Source organism: Lepidochelys kempii, chromosome 2, assembly GCF_965140265.1.
Source record: "Lepidochelys kempii isolate rLepKem1 chromosome 2, rLepKem1.hap2, whole genome shotgun sequence".
Taxonomy (NCBI): domain Eukaryota; kingdom Metazoa; phylum Chordata; order Testudines; family Cheloniidae; genus Lepidochelys; species Lepidochelys kempii.
This window is the reverse complement of record NC_133257.1, coordinates 204,063,429-204,081,818: the sequence shown is the minus strand read 5'-3', so window position 1 is coordinate 204,081,818 and position 18,390 is coordinate 204,063,429. Positions and strand designations below refer to the sequence as shown.

The following is an 18,390-nucleotide window of genomic DNA, read 5'->3' as shown; positions in this document are numbered from 1 at the left end:
TTATGTGGAAGATTTTGTTTTCAGCAGTAACAAAAAAAAAGTGTCAGTAGAGGAAAACTGTGAGCATAATTTCCTGGATTTTAGGAAATTATCACTTTCCAGAAAAAATGACTGGACTACAAGGCCACTGAGTGTACAACAAAGGATTAGCTGCTTGAGTCAGTTAAGAACTGTTGTGATAACGGAAGACAGAAGGTGAATGGAAACATATGCTAATGGAGACACCAACTAGTTGGCACCCTATGGCATCCTAACCGGTAAAAGGTGGGGTTCCGTTTATTTCATATCTTAGAACCCGGAAGTAGGAAGAGACAGTAAGGGACTGAAATTTGCTGTTGACAATCAGAGGTGGCAGAGAGGAGGGGAAACCACAAAACATGAGAGATCTCTTCAGTGTACTTGTCCACTTCACTTCTTCATTTCCTCCTCTATTTCCACACCAATTCTTTATGGCAAATGTCTCCCCTACTAATCTCCACTCTTATCCTAGGTCTCTTGTGGCATTTACAGGCAGATAACACCTTCTGAGAGGAACTATCTTGAAACAGCTGCAGGCTTTTTTTTATGCTTGCTGCCTTGCCAGCGTTGGCTCCTGATCAATGATCTGTGCACACTAACACTGCCAGGAACACCGTAAATTTAGTTTTCCTCTTTACAGCCCTGGCTGAGATTACCAAGAACACTCTTCAAAGTCAGAATGAAGGAGGGCTAGCAACTTGCAACACTCACATTATCAGTTTAAGCCCCGGGTAAGGGATACTTAACCTGGGGACACCAAGATGAAAGATTCTTCATTTCAGTTCTAAATCTTTCCAAAACAGGACAAGAACAATTGAGTTCACACTGGTGTCAGGGATTCAATAAGATCCTGTATTTCATGCTTCACATACCAGTCCTGCAGTGTGACACTTATTGAAGAAAAAAGGTTTATAGGAAAGATTAAATAGGTGCTAAACTTCCAAGTTTCCTAGTATATCCGTAATGACACAACTTCTATTTCAGTAGCCCTACAATGAAGTAGAAAACATGAACTGGTATCGCAGTCTCGTTTAATCTTAAAGTTCCCCATTTCCCTTTTATTTTATAGGAGAGTCTGCATTTTCATTATAATTGGATTGAATATGAAACTGGAATCCATATACCTCATTTAAAGTTGGCCGTCAGATCTGAAAATTAATATCTCTGCATGACCTATACAGACAGACAATGCAGTATAGTATATAGATGTTGATGCTTATTAACAAACCCAACAAGTTTCCATTGGTTTCCTTTGCTTTTCATAATGAACATCCCCAGATGACAATGAGTGAATTATTTTCATTTTCAAGCTAATGGGTTTATGAAAGGTTAATTGTTTTGCATATGAAGACAACACTATCAAGGAATCAAAGTCTCATCCACCTCTCTCTTTTGTGGGTGCCATCTTTCAATATATCTCCATTGCACTGTTTTGAAAAGTAGTGCCTAAAAGGGTTTAAATGATAAAGGGATGTGGGTCTTTGAAATGTAAATTCATGAAATTTAATTTTTTTTATCTGCAGTGTAATGAACTGGTATTGAATAAAAATTGATTGCTTCACCTGACAGATATTTTGATATTGAGAAACAGCAATGATAAATACAGTGGGGCAAATGAAGCGACCTCTTTACGATGTACATTATTCAGCGTGGCCACAGACTGACCTGCGTTCACTTAGTGTAAACTTAACATTGTAGTGCAGACTACATTATTACTCTAAATTAAAGACATTGCAAGTGTGAAGTCCTGAAACTGAGGTAACAGAAAACTTTATATTGGTTAAAAGAAACCAATATTTCAGACTTCCTCCAGCTGGTTTTTCCTGTGTTTCTCTTGTAATATATTTCATGTATGTACTTGTACACAATATACTTATAATTAATACACAGTAGTCACCTTTAAAAAGTCAACTATTTACCAACAGTTAATGTGCTGTTGTGTTGAACACCAGTTTTTCTCCCATAAGTAAAAAAGAAAGTGGAAACTGTCGATTTTTTTAATAGCAACTGCTGTACATATAAATATACACATGTTGTGGTCAGTGCAGAGGTGCACTAGCCCAAAAGAAGCACCGTGCCTCTGGAAGGAGTGTAAGGAGAATGTGGGCACTGTGCCACCTTTTGACAGCTTGCAGTGTGTTCTCCCCCTTTGCAAGGCAAGCCCTATGAAAAACATAGCAATGGCAGTGGTCCGAGACTTAGACTAGTCCTTAGACTAGTGGTACTAGACTTAAACTAGCCCTTGTTCTTGGCTGTTGCAGAGTGGCACCAGGGGATGGACCCCATCTTGTGTACTTGTACAAGGCTAGTCACAATAGAGCCAAATATGTGGAGCTTTTATCCATGTGATAAATTGTATTTATGGCACACCATCAACTGCATCCCTTGTAGTCTGCCCATCAAACCATCTCTACTCAGGCTGCTTCTAAAACTGCAAACTTATGCGCTGTTTCAAACAGTATTTATTTTTTTAAAAAACCTGTCAGAAAAAGTTTTCCTTCTTTCTCTCTATTTGTGGAATTTTTCCCCTTCTGCCAACACACTCATACACCAGAAATAAAACAAATAAATAAACTGGCCTGAAGTGGAAAATAAATAATATTCATTCCTGCACCAGTGATAGACTTACTATCCATCAACTATAACTAGAAATTGCAACCTATTCCAATGGAGAGCTGCATCTCTCTACTTTCTATTGATATAAAGCACTCACTTCCTGACCCAGCAAACTGCAGATGCTGGGCCGTAAAAGTACATATATGGAAAAGTTATTTTAGGCCATTATAGAGGTTTCTAAAATATATTTTATTGTCTGCTTCAGAGGTCTGTGTAGCTGAACTCAGTAAAAACAAGCAGAAGGATATATTGGATCTCAGATACTATTGTGACACAGTAAAATAAATAAATAAAACCTAGATAGATAGACCTAATACCAATAAACATTTTAAAATCTCTCTAAAACATTGTTAAAGGAGTTTTTCTATGAATATGTGGCATATGTGGAATAGATAATGGCATAGCATGCTATATGTGTTTTAATAGCAGGAATATGGGATGACCTTTGACATCAGTGAGTATGTCATCATCACAAACACAGGCCAATAAAAGTTTATACCACCCCTAGTCTCTCTCAGCTATATCTATGTATTCACAAATTATATCTGTTAAGTGTTGTTCCAGTTATTAGTTACTACTTTGCTGTCAACCTAATTGCTCAAATTGAAGGGTTATGCAAAAATTAAGGGTTCAGAGTAACAGCCGTGTTAGTCTGTATTAGCAAAAAGAAAAGGAGTACTTGTGGCACCTTAGAGACTAACCAATTTATTTGAGCATAAGCTTTCGTGAGCTACAGCTCACTTCATCGGAGGCATACTGTGGAAAGTGTAGAAGATCTTTTTATACACATAAAGCATGAAAAAATACCTCCTCCCACCCCACTTACCAGCAGGAAAGTGGGAGGACTGTTTGTGTTTTTTTGCAACACCAACCCTCTAGTTGCCAAGTTCAGTGAACTTGCAAGTAGGCATGTTTTGTAACAGGGCCTGACTCTTGCTAACTTTGCTTTATATCAGTAGGGCCTGACTTCCGTTTGGGCTTTAGGCCTTACATCAGGCTCCTTATAACAGGCCTCATGTCTCAGGCTCTCTCTTTCTACTACACACACAACTTCTACAGCTTAGGTCAAACAAGTCAAAACTAAAAAAAACTGAAGTGCAATAATTAATATACTTAATTTTTACTTCCATGACATGATTGGATCCTCAACAGCTTAAATATCATATGAAGCAAAGTACTACTTTACATTTACGAACTAAAAGGAAAACTCTCCTCTGCTGCTGAAGTTGTTTTGCCAGTCACAAAAACAACCTTGCAATTAATTAGAAGATTAAAATCCAAAGAATACACATGATTTTAATGTTGGACAGTTTGTGATTCTTCTGAGGTGAACTGAACCAAAACCACTTTAATATTAGAATCGGAGACAGAAAATAAATCCCCAGTACATATGGCTCAGTTGCCTTTGGATGCCTCAGGGGCATGCTGCCCTATTGAGTAATGTATTCTTCCTGCAGTAACAGTAACTCTGAAAAATGCTAGGACATCTTAAAATGCTAATATTTGGAGAGTCATAGTGAGATAAAACAAGAGTGTCCAATTTTAAGTACAGTGTATTCAAAAATTTGGAGCCTTACTTAAAATGCAGGTTTTTTTCTCTGTCTTCTCTCTTTAAGGTAGGAGTTTGTAGTAGCAACAGCTTCAGATGAAAACCCAACTTGAGGAGGCAGGTGGAAAGGCTGGGGGTGATTTAATAATCCTACTATGCACTGTCCTAATTGTTTTGATTTATCCTTTTTCTCCATTACATTTAGTTTGTATTTTGCTGTTTATGATTAGATATCTATTTCCCCACAGTTTTCCCATATCTTCACTATCACGTACCTACAGAGGGCAAAACAAAGTTTGGTTTTCTTCATTCATCATAAGACTCAGTCTCTTTTTGTTTATTTTAGCACTGATGGGTTCTCCCCAAAACTGCAAAGCAGTAGCATCACACCTGTTATCTGAAGCTGGTACAGTACAATAAGATTGACATCACATCATGAGGCATTATCTAGGCATTTGTGGAGTCCGTTCGGGGATTAGTGAGAGGAGAGTAATTTCTGTCTTATCTCTGCTGAAAAGTTTTAACTGAGGTCTAGAAATGAATGGCTGGGCTCTGTATCTACTGTCTCAGTTTCTGGATACAAAATGATGTGCCTGATGAAAAAGACTGTAATTTACGTTAAACACTGATGTACACTGCCAAAATAATATTGCACACACTCCAACACATCTGCACCATTTATCTGGAAATCCTTAAGAAGCATTATTGACAGTTAGTGCTGAACTTGTGCCAGGACTCTAACTTAAAATTAAATTGATTCAAGTTGTAAAGTATAATTTTCTTCCCATTAATTATAAACTGTACTAGAAGAATGTTCTTTTCCTTTGGTTGCCTCCATTTTTTTCCCTGGGCTTCTCAATATACGGTTTAGGTTTGATAAATTTACTGACACCATATAAATTTCCTGAATATAGTCCCAAGACTATGATGGTGTTCTAATAGTCCTTTCAGTGTAATCTGCTGTTCCATCCACCTACAGTACACCTCTTCAGTGAAAACAAAGTTGTCTTTAACTTCATTCAAGCAGCTTTATCCCTTTCCACTAATTAGTGAGTCTAAACCTAGATTAGGAAATTAGAAGCTTGGCAACATGTGACCTCCAGAAGAAGAAGGGGGAATGTCCAGGTTCCAGCAACGCGGACACAGGTAACTAACCGCTTTCATGTTCTCTCCACAGGTACCATTGCGGAGAGTGGACCAGATGATATGTCTGGGGGAAGAAAGCAGAAGGAGACTCCGCTGGTTGGAAGGCATGAGATGCACTGTCCTGAGGTTGGGGGTTCCACGACCACCACTCCCAAGAGAAGGAGGCGGGTGGTGGTGGTCGGGGACTCTCTCCTCCGGGGGACTGAGTCATCTATCTGCTGCCCTGACCAGGAAAACCGAGAAGTCTGCTGCTTGCCAGGGGCTAAGAGTCGCGATGTGACGGAGAGACTGCCGAGACTCATCAAGCCCTCAGATCGCTACCCCTTCCTGCTTCTCCACGTGGGCACCAATGATACTGCCAAGAATGACCTTGAGCGGATCACTACGGACTACGTGGCTCTGGGAAGAAGGATAAAGGAGTTTGAGGCGCAAGTGGTGTTCTCGTCCATCCTCCCCGTGGAAGGAAAAGGCCTGGGTAGGGACCGTCGAATCGTGGAAGTCAACGAATGGCTACGCAGGTGGTGTTGGAGAGAAGGCTTTCAATTCTTTGACCATGGGATGGTGTTCCATGAAGGAGGAGTGCTGGGCAGAGATGGGCTCCACCTTACGAAGAGAGGGAAGAGCATCTTTGTGAGCAGGCTGGCTAACCTAGTGAGGAGGGCTTTAAACTAGGTTCACCGGGGGAAGGAGACCAAAGCTCTGAGGTAAGTGGGAAAGCGGGATACCGGGAGGAAGCATAGGCAGGAACGTCTGTGAAGGGAGGGCTCCTGTCTCATACTGAGAATGAGGGGCGATCAGCAGGTTATCTCAAGTGCTTATATACAAATGCACAAAGCCTTGGAAACGAGCAGGGAGAACTGGAGGTCCTGGTGATGTCAAGGAATTATGACGTGATTGGAATAACAGAGACTTGGTGGGATAACTCACATGACTGGAGTACTGTCATGGATGGTTATAAACTGTTCAGGAAGGACAGGCAGGGCAGAAAAGGTGGGGGAGTAGCACTGTATGTAAGGGAGCAGTATGACTGCTCAGAGCTCCGGTACAAAACTGCAGAAAAACCTGAGTGTCTCTGGATTAAGTTTAGAAGTGTGAGCAACAAGAGTGATGTAGTGGTGGGAGTCTGCTATAGACCACCGGACCAGGGGGATGAGGTGGATGAGGCTTTCTTCCAGCAACTTGCAGAAGCTACTAGATCGCACGCCCTGGTTCTCATGGGTGACTTTAATTTTCCGGATATCTGCTGGGAGAGCAATACAGCGGTGCATAGACAATCCAGGAAGTTTTTGGAAAACGTAGGGGAAAATTTCCTGGTGCAAGTGGTAGAGGAGCCAACTAGAGGGGAAGCTTTTCTTGACCTGCTGCTCACAAACCGGGAAGAATTAGTGGGGGAAGCAAAAGTGGATGGGAATTTGGGAGGCAGTGACCATGAGTTGGTTGAGTTCAGGATCCTGACACAGGGAAGAAAGATAAGCAGCAGGATACGGACCCTGGACTTCAGGAAAGCAGACTTCGACTCCCTCAGGGAACGGATAGGTAGGATCCTCTAAAGGACTAACATGAAGGGGAAAGGAGTCCAGGAGTGCTGGCTGTATTTCAAGGAATCCCTGTTGAGGTTACAGGGACAAACCATCCTGATGTGTCGAAAGAATAGTAAATATGGCAGGCGACCAGCTTGGCTTAACAGTGAAATCCTAGCGGATCTTAAACATAAAAAAGAAGCTTACAAGAAGTGGAAGGTTGGACATATGACCAGGGAAGAGTATAAAAATATTGCTCGGGCATGTAGGAATGAAATCAGGAGGGCCAAATCGCACCTGGAGCTGCAGCTAGTAAGAGATGTCAAGAGTAACAAGAAGGGTTTCTTCAGGTATGTTGGCAACAAGAAGAAAGCCAGGGAAAGTGTGGGTCCCTTACTAAATGAGAGAGGCAACCTAGTGACAGAGGATGTGGAAAAAACTAATGTACTCAATGCTTTTTTTGCCTCTGTCTTCACTAACAAGGTCAGCTCCCAGACTGCTGCGCTGGGCATCACAGCATGGGGAATAGATGGCCAGCCCTCTGTGGAGAAAGAGGTGGTTAGGGACTATTTAGAAAAGCTGGACGTGCACAAGTCCATGGGGCCAGACGAGTTGCATCCGAAAGTGCTAAAGGAATTGGCGGCTGTGATTGCAGAGCCATTGGCCATTATCTTTGAAAACTCGTGGCGAACGGGGGAAGTCCCAGATGACTGGAAAAAGGCTAATGTAGTGCCAATCTTTAAAAAAGGGAAGAAGCAGGATCCTGGGAACTACAGGCCAGTCAGCCTCACCTCAGTCCCTGGAAAAATCATGGAGCAGGTCCTCAAAGAATCAATCCTGAAGCACTTACATGAGAGGAAAGTGATCAGGAACAGTCAGCATGGATTCACCAAGGGAAGGTCATGCCTGACTAATCTAATTGCCTTCTATGATGAGATTACTGGCTCTGTGGATGAAGGGAAAGCAGTGGATGTATTGTTTCTTGACTTTAGCAAAGCTTTTGACACGGTCTCCCACAGTATTCTTGTCAGCAAGTTAAAGAAGTATGGGCTGGATGAATGCACTATAAGGTGGTAGAAAGTTGGCTAGATTGTCAGGCTCAACGGGTAGAGATCAATGGCTCCATGTCTAGTTGGCAGCCCGTGTCAAGTGGAGTGCCCCAGGGGTTGGTCCTGGGGCCGGTTTTGTTCAATATCTTCATAAATGATCTGGAGGATAGTGTGGATTGCACTCTCAGCAAATTTGCAGATGATAATAAACTAGGAGGAGTGGTAGATACGCTGGAGGGCAGGGATAGGATACAGAGGGACCTAGACAAATTGGAGGATTGGGCCAAAAGGAATCTGATGAGGTTCAATAAGGATAAGTGCAGGGTCCTGCACTTAGGACGGAAGAACCCAATGCACCGCTACAGACTAGGGACCGAATGGCTAGGCAGCAGTTCTGCGGAAAAGGACCTAGGGGTGACAGTGGACGAGAAGCTGGGTATGAGTCAGCAGTGTGCCCTTGTTGCCAAGAAGGCCAATGGCATTTTGGGATGTATAAGTAGGGGCATTGCCAGCAGATCGAGGGACGTGATCGTCCCCCTCTATTCGACATTGGTGAGGCCTCATCTGGAGTACTGTGTTCAGTTTTGGGCCCCACACTACAAGAAGGATGTGGATAAATTGGAGAGAGTCCAGCGAAGGGCAACAAAAATTATTAGGGGACTGGAACACATGACTTATGAGGAGAGGCTGAGGGAACTGGGATTGTTTAGTCTGCAGAAGAGAAGAATGAGGGGGGATTTGATAGCTGCTTTCAACTACCTGAGAGGTGGTTCCAGAGAGGATGGTTCTAGACTATTCTCAGTGGTAGAAGAGGACAGGACAAGGAGTAATGGTCTCAAGTTGCAGTGGGGAAGGTTTAGGTTGGATATTAGGAAAAACTTTTTCACTAGGAGGTTTCAGAGTAACAGCCGTGTTGGTCTGTATTCGCAAAAAGGAGTACTTGTGGCACCTTAGAGACGAACCAATTTATTTGAGCATGAGCTTTCGTGAGCTACAGCTCACTTCATCGGATGCATACCGTGGAAACTGCAGCAGACTTTAAAGTCTTCTAACCAATTTATTTGAGCATGAGCTTTCGTGAGCTACAGCTCACTTCATCGGATGCATACCGTGGAAACTGCAGCAGACTTTAAAAGTCAAGTCTCATACTCATACTTTTAAAGTCTGCTGCAGTTTCCACAGTATGCATCCGATGAAGTGAGCTGTAGCTCACGAAAGCTCATGCTCAAATAAATTGGTTAGTCTCTAAGGTGCCACAAGTACTCCTTTTTTTTTCACTAGGAGGGTGGTGAAACACTGGAATGTGTTACCTAGGGAGGTGGTAGAATCTCCTTCCTTAGAATTTTTTAAGGTCAGGCTTGACAAAACCCTGACTGGGATGATTTAATTGGGGATTGGTCCTGCTTTGAGCAGGGGGTTGGACTAGATGACCTCCTGAGGTCCCTTCCAACCCTGATATTCTATGATTCTATGAAATCTAATTCATGCTAATTTACTTTGTGATTTTAATGCATGTGCTGACTTCTGGCACAAGGAACTGTATTGGGCACGTTTATGGTGTAACTAGATCTGCTGCACAAACTGTTAGTCCCCTTCATCTGTTAGTCCGTTATACTGAAGGAATATATTAATCCACAGAGTGCATAGCTAAATTCTGAAGGCATGCCATTCAATCGGAGACTTTAATCCTCAAATGTAGATTTACTTTCAAAACTGAATATTCCAAAAAGAACTCTCTTATTCTATAGATCTGTTCCATTTATATATTCAAAGTCAGACTGGCTCACTTTGTTGCAAACAATATGTTTTACTGCATTTTACTCTTGGTAGCAAAGAGGGAGCAAATGGAGTATGTTAGTCCATTTTGTGCATCATCAGCAAAATTATTTAGTAAGGCTTGTTCTACATGAGAAAGTTACACTTGTTTAACTTAAGGTTCAATTTTAAAGGGTTTAGTTAAATTGGTGACAAAGGCTGTGTGGATATTACTTTTAGTTTAACCCAGGGTGCCTTATTTTGGTTTATCTTAAGTCGACTGAGAACAGGGATTAGATAAACTAAAATAAACCATTATTAATCCACAATAGGAATGTCCATGTGGGGCTTTAAAAATTGATTTAAGTTAAACTGGTACAACTTGTGTGCAGACAAGTCGTACATTTCCAATTGGTTACATGGTGGTATTGAATACAAGGGAGGTTACATGATGCCCTTGCTGACATCTATTTAAAAAACAAGGGCTAATACAGGCCTAACTGAGGCATAGAAGATGAGGGAAATACTCACATTATTTTTTATAAATATTATGTGCACTTCATTTTACTTGTGTGATATTATCTTGCCTGGCTACACAGGGCTGTATGGGGAAACCAACAGGAAACTAAACAATGACAAAGATAAGGTACTATCAAAGAGAATGCCAAGGGTCCTTGAGGAACAATGGGAAAGCTATTAGTTGGGGAATGGCCCCCAGGCTTCATCCAGGCTAGTACGGTTTATTCTTCCCAGCCCTGAAAGTAGGATCAAAGGAGATACTAAAACCTTATAGCTGCTTTCCTAAGCTAGAAAGGGGTTGACTGGGACTTTAGCTGCTGCTTGAAAGGAGATGTTGACAGAAGCATACAGAAGGAGGGAGAGAATTCAGCAGGGCAGTCCTCTTCTCCCAGCCCAGAGATGGAGGTAATAATAAGGCATGTTACAGAATCCAGACTTAGACTGTAAGGTTGGCAGTCAGCAAAAACATCTTTTAAATTATAAACAAAACACATTATTGAGAAGGCATAAGCATGGAATGTCACAATGCCATTTCCAGAGTCACTTTTCAGAATGGAATCGCACTTTAAAGCTCCACTTAAATACACAAGGAACATTAATACACTGCATATATCATTCATGTGCAAGTCTTTCCCAGTTGGACTAACCCCATAAGTTATAATTTGCTATCATTAGCTAGATATTTCATTTTTTCCACTGACAGATTTTGGATTACAGAACAGAAATAGCTGTCTCTAAATAGATCTGAGCATGTAGAGAATCAGTTCTCTGACAAGCCAGCAGACCGAAGGAAGTGATTATTCCCCTCTATTCGGCACTGGTGAGGCCACACCTGGAGTACTGCGTCCAGTTTTGGTCCCCCCACTACAGAAAGGATGTGGACATACTGGAGAGAGTCCAGCGGAGGGCAACGAAAATGATTAAGGGTTGGGGCACATGACTTACGAGGAGAGGCTGAGGGAACTGGGCTTGTTTAGTCTGCGGAAGAGAAGAGTGAGGGGGAATTTGATAGCAGCCTTCAACTACCTGAAGGGCGGTTCCAAAGAGGATGGAGCTTGGCTGTTCTCAGTGGTGGCAGTTTACAGAACAAGAAGCAATGTCTCAAATTGCAGTGCGTTGGATATTAGGAAACACTATTTCATTAGGAGGGTGGTAAAGCACTGGAATGGGTTACCTAAGGAGGTGGTGGAATCTCCATTCTTAGAGGTTTTTAAGCACCGGCTTGACAAAGCCCTGGCTGGGACGATTAAGTTGGGGATTGGTCCTGCTTTGAGCAGGAGGTTGGACTAGATGACCTCCTGAGGTTTCTTCCAACCCTAATATTCTATGATTCAAAGTGATATGGCCATAACTGTCTCTTAATCTCACAAGAAGGGCCTCCAAGGCAAATAGCAGGTGACTTGCTAATCATTCTGGAGACGTTCAGGTTTTCAGTATTTAGAGATCAGAAACATAAGACCCAAACGCCTCTGCTGGAGGCAAGTCCTTACTCCTTCATTCTGAAAATGCTCAACTACCTTTTGCAGACTGGTTTCTTGACAAATGCTTTTCTCTTTTTTCTATACTAAGGCCAAGTGGAGAGATGGATGACTGTCATGCTCCTGTACCAGATATGGGACTGGCTACAGAGCTTGCTTATACACACCAGAAGTGTTCATCATAAGATCCTTTAAAGCTCTGCCAGGTATGAGGTACAGCGGACCCTCGCTATAGCGCGGATTTGCATATTGCGCGGTTGCGACGATGGATCCCAAATTTAAATATTTAAATTGGGATCCATGGTAATGTGGCCCTCGCGTTAATGCGGTCCCACGCATGGATCCCGAACCCCATGTTCTAGCGAGGGTCCGGTGTATTTTACACCTAGCACCACCTAGTGGCTGAACAGTAAAATACAATTTAGCAGTCCATTACAACAGTGGTTCTCAAACTGTGGGTCGGGACTCCATTTTAATAGCGATGCCAGGGCTGGCGTTAGACTTGCTGGGGTCTGGGGCCGAAGTCTGAGCCTTGCTGCCTGTGACCGAAGCCCGAGGGCTTCAACTTTGGCTCCCCTGCCCAGGATGGCGGGACTTGAGCAGGCTAGGGCTTCGATCCCCCCTCCTGGGGTCATGTAGTAATTTTTTGGGGGTCGCAGTACAATGAAGTTTGAGAACTTCTGCATTACAATGACAGACCCCAAGTGTTAGCCTCTTATCTTTTCCCCCAAACAAGTTTACATCATCACTGAGCAGCTGTGAAAACTTCTGCCATACCTTCCGCTAAAGCCAGAGCACTGCAGTCCCCTCCTGTATTCCAGAGGCAGATGGTGAACGATAGATTTCAGAGTCCACCTCTACTTTATTATTTAACATTTATAAAACAGTAGTGCCTAGAGGCTATAACCCTGCAATGCCTGATTGTGGTAGGTGCTGTACGAACATATAATAAATTACAGTCCCTGCCCCACAGTTTCAGACTGTCTCCAGATTTAGCTCTGTGCTGCAGGAGAAACTGGACTTTGTCCCTGAAGGAAGAGATGAGCCCCTCTGATGAAGCACGTTGACAAACTCCAAATGCTGATGATGCTGGAGGGCTGAATTTTTAGCGGGCGTCAAATGCCAGTATTAGAACCTGTGTCACTGGATCTGTGCCAAATCAGCTAGCACTTAATGTCCAGCTGTGATACTTGGCTCTGGAACACATGCAGCTTTGCTCTTTGAGGACCTTCCAGACTGACTTGATATTAAACCAACACATCAAACTCACTTTCATGACAAACTCAGTGGGGGCCGGGGAGCCTTCAGGCAGTCACTGTGGCATCTGAGAAACCATGGTGATGTCTGGCACAGATCCCACAGACCAGGTTAGTCGCGATCTGCTCTGAGGCACCAGAGAGAGGTCACATTTGTCCTTAAGGAACATTCTATGACCACACTGGGGGCATTTTTTTAACCGGCTAGGATGAAGCTTTTACATTATAGTAAAAGAGAAGAGAAGGAATAATGAATAAGGACATAACATACTAAATGTTAAATTCTATGTAATATTTAACAAGTAAATTAAAGCTCTGTGAAGCACTGCATCCTGAGGTGCCCATGCTGCCCTAAGTATACCTTTCATAAGAAAAATGTTGAAAAGCATTTTAAAATATAGGAACAATATTATCAAGGTATTAAGGCTACTAGGATCAGATTATTATTTCCTGAAGAACACCAATAAATGTGAAGAGAAACATTAAGGGAAACGTAGCTGTGATGATGCTGGAGCAGTAACAATAATGGTGAGTAAATTCTAGCAGCTGCATTAACAGTCTTCGTTTATATTATGAATTAAACTTCACAAAACCCTTGTGAGCATCTCCATTTGACAAATGGACAGACACGCAGAAAGTTAGGTGATTTTTTTCAAGGTCACAAAGCATGTTTGTAGCAGAGCTGAGAAGAGAATCAAGATCTACCTTCCAACCTGGCATTCCTATCCACTAATGCAAATCTAACGATTGGCAGTTGGATGCGTTAAGAGTCACTAGACCTTCTCAGCAGCCATGGCACATGCCATCCTTTACTGGGAAGTAAATGGTCATTCTAAAGCATGGATCTAGTATGCAGATGTGCCATATTACACCGGAGAAAGGAAATCCCAAAAGGTTAAAGCTTTGCATGTCTATCTTATTGAACCATCTCAGGGATCATCAACCTATTTCAACTCAATTTCATCACACACAAAAAACTTTTAACTCCTCCACGTAATACTAAGTTCTAATATTCATGGAACATCATTCATTTCCAAACTGCCATGTCATAAACAAATAATTATGGCACCTTAGAGACTAACAAATTTATTAGAGCATAAGCTTATAATTTTAAAGCATTAAAGCATATAAAGCTTATGCTCTAATAAATTTGTTAGTCTCTAAGGTGCCACAAGTACTCCTTTTCTTTTTACGGATACAGACTAACATGGCTGCTACTCTGAAAATTACAATTATGTTGTCACTGTGTGGTGCAGCAAGAGAAGTAGATGAGCACTTAATGAGAAAGCTTTTGTATATATACACGAACAAAAATTGCCATTCTAACCATCTGTTCCTTCTTCGGATTCCATGGAGTGAATTAATAATGTTGGCATTCTCTTCTCCAATTCCATGGTTACAAATTGGCATGTTTTAGGTAAAAAATTATGTCGTTTTGTGGTGGTGTGGAAAATTGTGCAAAAGGTTTTTTTTAAACAAAATTATTTTCATACAAAGGGCTATTATGTAAAAGAAAAAGTATACTCAGTACAATTGTGGATTTGCTTAAACAGATAATTACAAGAGGTTCAAAGATTTCAAGTAAAATCTAGGATTTAAGAACGGTTTTGAGCAGTTTTGGACTATGAAAAATACGTAATCTATAAAATGAACTATTATAGTCACTGGCGGTAAGAAACATATTTCCATAGCAGAAGGAGACTAATAAATTTACTCAGAAGGTCACAAATCATTTTCAGATAACTTCAAGGAAAAAATATTCTGCAACTGCTAACTATTTTTGATACTCAGTACACTCATTTATTCTACAGATAATTTTGTGATGAACAGTCATAATATCTTTGTTAAAAATGACTGGCAAAAGTAGTAGAGTATCTAGAGAAAAATACATAATTCTGTGGTAAAATTTGGACTATTGTAAATAAAAGTCCATTCAAACAGCATTCCTTGTCTTCACAAATATCTCCCAGCTCACAGACATATAATTCAGCATACTATGTTTACTAGAGAGAGGACAAATCAATGCTGCCCAATCATGACTCTGCGGAAGCTCTTAATGTGAGTAGCCGAATCAAGAATTGTACTCTCAGTATGATGAATATTAGGGTGCTCTTTAATAACTGCTAATAGTGTCCTTTGACCTGCCACTGGCATTGTGCTTTCTGCATGAATATTTTGATGAACTTATTTCCAATAGGGTACTATCAGTGACAACACAGGGAGAGCTGAGATGTCTCAGGACAGTTGTCTAACAGCTTCCATTTGAGGGTTGTTAAGGGACAAAGCCAGAAATATTAAATCTGATGACACTGTTCCAATAACCACGCCCCCCTCAAGGCAGCCTAGGAACCTGTCTGACCAGGGGGCTTCTTGAAGAACAATGAAGGCTGGGAGGGTTTTAAAAGGACACACTTAGAGGGAGAACCAGACAGAGACACTCAGGCACAGACACCCATGGGGGTGTCTAAAGAAGATAATCCTGCCCAGGTTGACATTATGGGATGGTAGGGCTTTAAACAAGATAGACATGCATACAGGTTCTTCCAAATACTAAATAAAAATACTCTGTTTTAAGAAGGCTGTTGGTCAGTATCAAAAGTTCAAGAAGGGAGGTTAAAAAGGTGCCTAAACCCCAGTTGGATCTGCAGGGTGACAAGTGTTTGGAGTATCTTCTTCTCTTCTTCTTCAGTTATCGTTTGATGTGAGGATGATGTCTGCTAAGGGGGTTCACTGGTGAGTTTTTAAGTGGCCTGGGAGCCCAATTCTTGCCCTGCAGATTTTGTGTACCTGGGTCCTGGTCTAAGAGTGGAAGAATCATGAGATTCCATCCCAATATAGGTAAGGGTAAGAGACCTAACAACTTGTGCAGCTAGCTCCCATAACTGTGACAGTCAGTGCTTCCTCAGTGCCAAGGTCTCCTACCAACCTTGGTGCTGCGTTTGTTGAATCATGAACCAAATATGGCACTCGCACTTTCCAAGTTACCTGAGCAGGGCTCCTGAAGGAATACAGTAGTTTTGTTAACATGCAACTCTACTAACCTGAAGTCTCCAAGTTTTCCCAACGGGAGCTTGGAAGTGCCTGAGTTGCAGGCTTTGGTAGTGGTGTCTTGAGGGTGGCTGGCTCTCATTCATGGTCTCCTATGCTCAACAGTTTTGTGGACATGACACCTTTTCCTATGAGTTGGAGCTCAGTACCACCACTAGGATATGCCAGGCCTTAGTATGCATTGGAACATTTGGCTTCAAAGAGGAGAATGCAGATTGCTTCAAGAGAACTAGTGAAGCAGATCTGCTAAGCAGAGAAGAAAACTGGCACTGTGTTGATTGAGTGGCACCGATACCGAGTGATGAAACTCAGGCTTTTGCTTCAAGGACAAATCGTTCTAGACTGGCTTCTGACCAGGCTTACTGGAGTCCCCTGGGATGGCTTTAGCAGCTGGCTTTTCAAGTGTTCCCCCTCAAAGCTCACTGGGTCCAGGTGACAGTTCCAGATAGACCTAAAATATCATGTTCAATTCCTGCAGCATAAATTCCTGCTACATCCAAACTTCCAGAGGCAGCTGGGCTTTCTTCCTTCCTACCCTGTGGTTCTTCAGGAAAAGGACTACATTCTAAAAGAGAAACTGGGGGGGAAAAACAAGAGAAAGACCCAGAACATCATCAAAGTCAAAGCCACATTACATGGAACTAAGCTCCAAAGCTTTCAAGAGCTTCCAAAGGGCAAGCTAACTGCTCCAAAACTGGCTTGGAGAAAATGAGATGTTTAGACTACTGAGGCAAACCCTTAATGCAAAATTCATCAAAAAGGTACCAGTACAAATTCAGAATCTTGCATGGTCAAAAATATGGCTCACTCGACTTAGACTCACTGGACTGGAACTAAGTACTGTACAAGGACAGAGGGTGTCAAGAAGCAGCCTCGTTCTCCATGACTATAAAGTCTGGAGCACTGAAAAGATGGGCAATCAGAAAAACAAACAGCTTTGACTACAGGTTACCTGGAATGTTACCAGGTACCCAGAACTGGAAACTGCAGGCGAAGCAGAGCCAGAGAGAACAATTGGAGGGTCCAAGTGAAGGTTGCTTTGTCAAAAAGGACATAGCTGGCAGATTCTAGTGAGGGCTGCAGTACTGGCAGTTTATATACTATGTGGTTGAATAGGGCAATTCTTGGAATTTGGCTCAATATAATTTTATAAGAGCACTGCTTATTGTATATACATACACATATCTTGGGCTCCTCCGCAGGTTGGTTTGTTTGTTTGTTTTTGCAATTTGCCTTGGTAGTATATAAACCCAATAACTTCCATTGTTGATACCGTTTCCCAATACACCGATTATTTGTTAACTTGTGTCTTCTGCTGCTAATGTCAGAGCAAGAAGTGGCAGAAGAGATTAGGAACCAGCCTGGAGTAACTGGAGCAACAAAACATTTTTATGTAATGAAAGTAATTACCACACCATTACATCTGACAAAAATATACAGATTTTCTACAAACATACTTCAATGTATCACGGATCACTGTGTAACAGCTGAACTGCACATGGACTTGTAAAATGAGCTGAGTTGTGTGGTCCTTTAGAATATAAGAAATCTAAGAACAAGAAAAGGCCATCTGTCCCAACATGTCTGCTCTTTACCCTTACGTTAATCAATAGGCTAAAAAGCTCCCACATTTAAAAGCAAGAAGGTTAAGAAAAAATAAAGAGATATGGTGGTTAGAAACATCTGTTACAACAATTTGGTACATTAATTCAGTTTATAACATGACTTACAAAGTTATATGCACTATACTACAGAACTATTACTTAATTCCAGGTATGCAAACATGGAAAAAACCTCCACAAAGATGTACAAGCAAGCATTAATTATCTAGGGTACTTCACTTACCAAGATGTGTGTTCATCATTTTTGCACAGTATTTGCACATGGCCTCTAGGTCATTTAGTTGTCCTTGGAGAAATGAAATTTGAGTCTCCAATTCTTCCTCCTACAAGTGAAAGGATAAGCTTTAAGAAACCTAATAAAATTGATAAGCAATGCTCTTAAAATGTTTGGAACATTCCATTGGTTTTGATCTCATTTTTGCCTATGAATAAGTCTTGGAAACAATAGAGTTAGGTTTCATTTTTGTATGTGAAATGGAATCATTTTGACTTCTCTTTCTTTTATCATTCTATAATGATGTCTTTGTCTTTTAATGTACCATTTTTTATTCGTACAAGTTGAAAAAAACCCAAACCACAAAACATCAGTTCCCATGCAGTGTTTCATGAAAGGTTAACAATTACATTTTATTGATGGAGATAACAGGATATATTTCTGGATAAATATGTCTTGATTTAAAGATGACAAGTGATGGAGAATCTATCGCCCCTAGAAAAATTACTCCTTCCTGTTCAAACAAGTTTTTTTTATTCATAGTATAGCAGTATGCAAAAGGAGGTCACTTTTGAGCTCCTCCTCTTCGTCCACATTGGG

General features: G+C 41.5%; 1 protein-coding gene across 1 annotated transcript in view; it reads right to left on the bottom strand.

Moving 5' to 3' along the window:
- TBC1D5 (TBC1 domain family member 5) overlaps window positions 1–18,390 on the bottom strand; it is a 274,157-nt gene that overhangs the window by 22,173 nt on the left and 233,594 nt on the right. Inside the window, exon 19 of the mRNA XM_073333539.1 lies at window positions 17,800–17,899. Within this exon, the coding sequence (XP_073189640.1) occupies window positions 17,800–17,899 (100 nt within the window). The remainder of the gene's footprint in view (window positions 1–17,799; window positions 17,900–18,390) is intronic.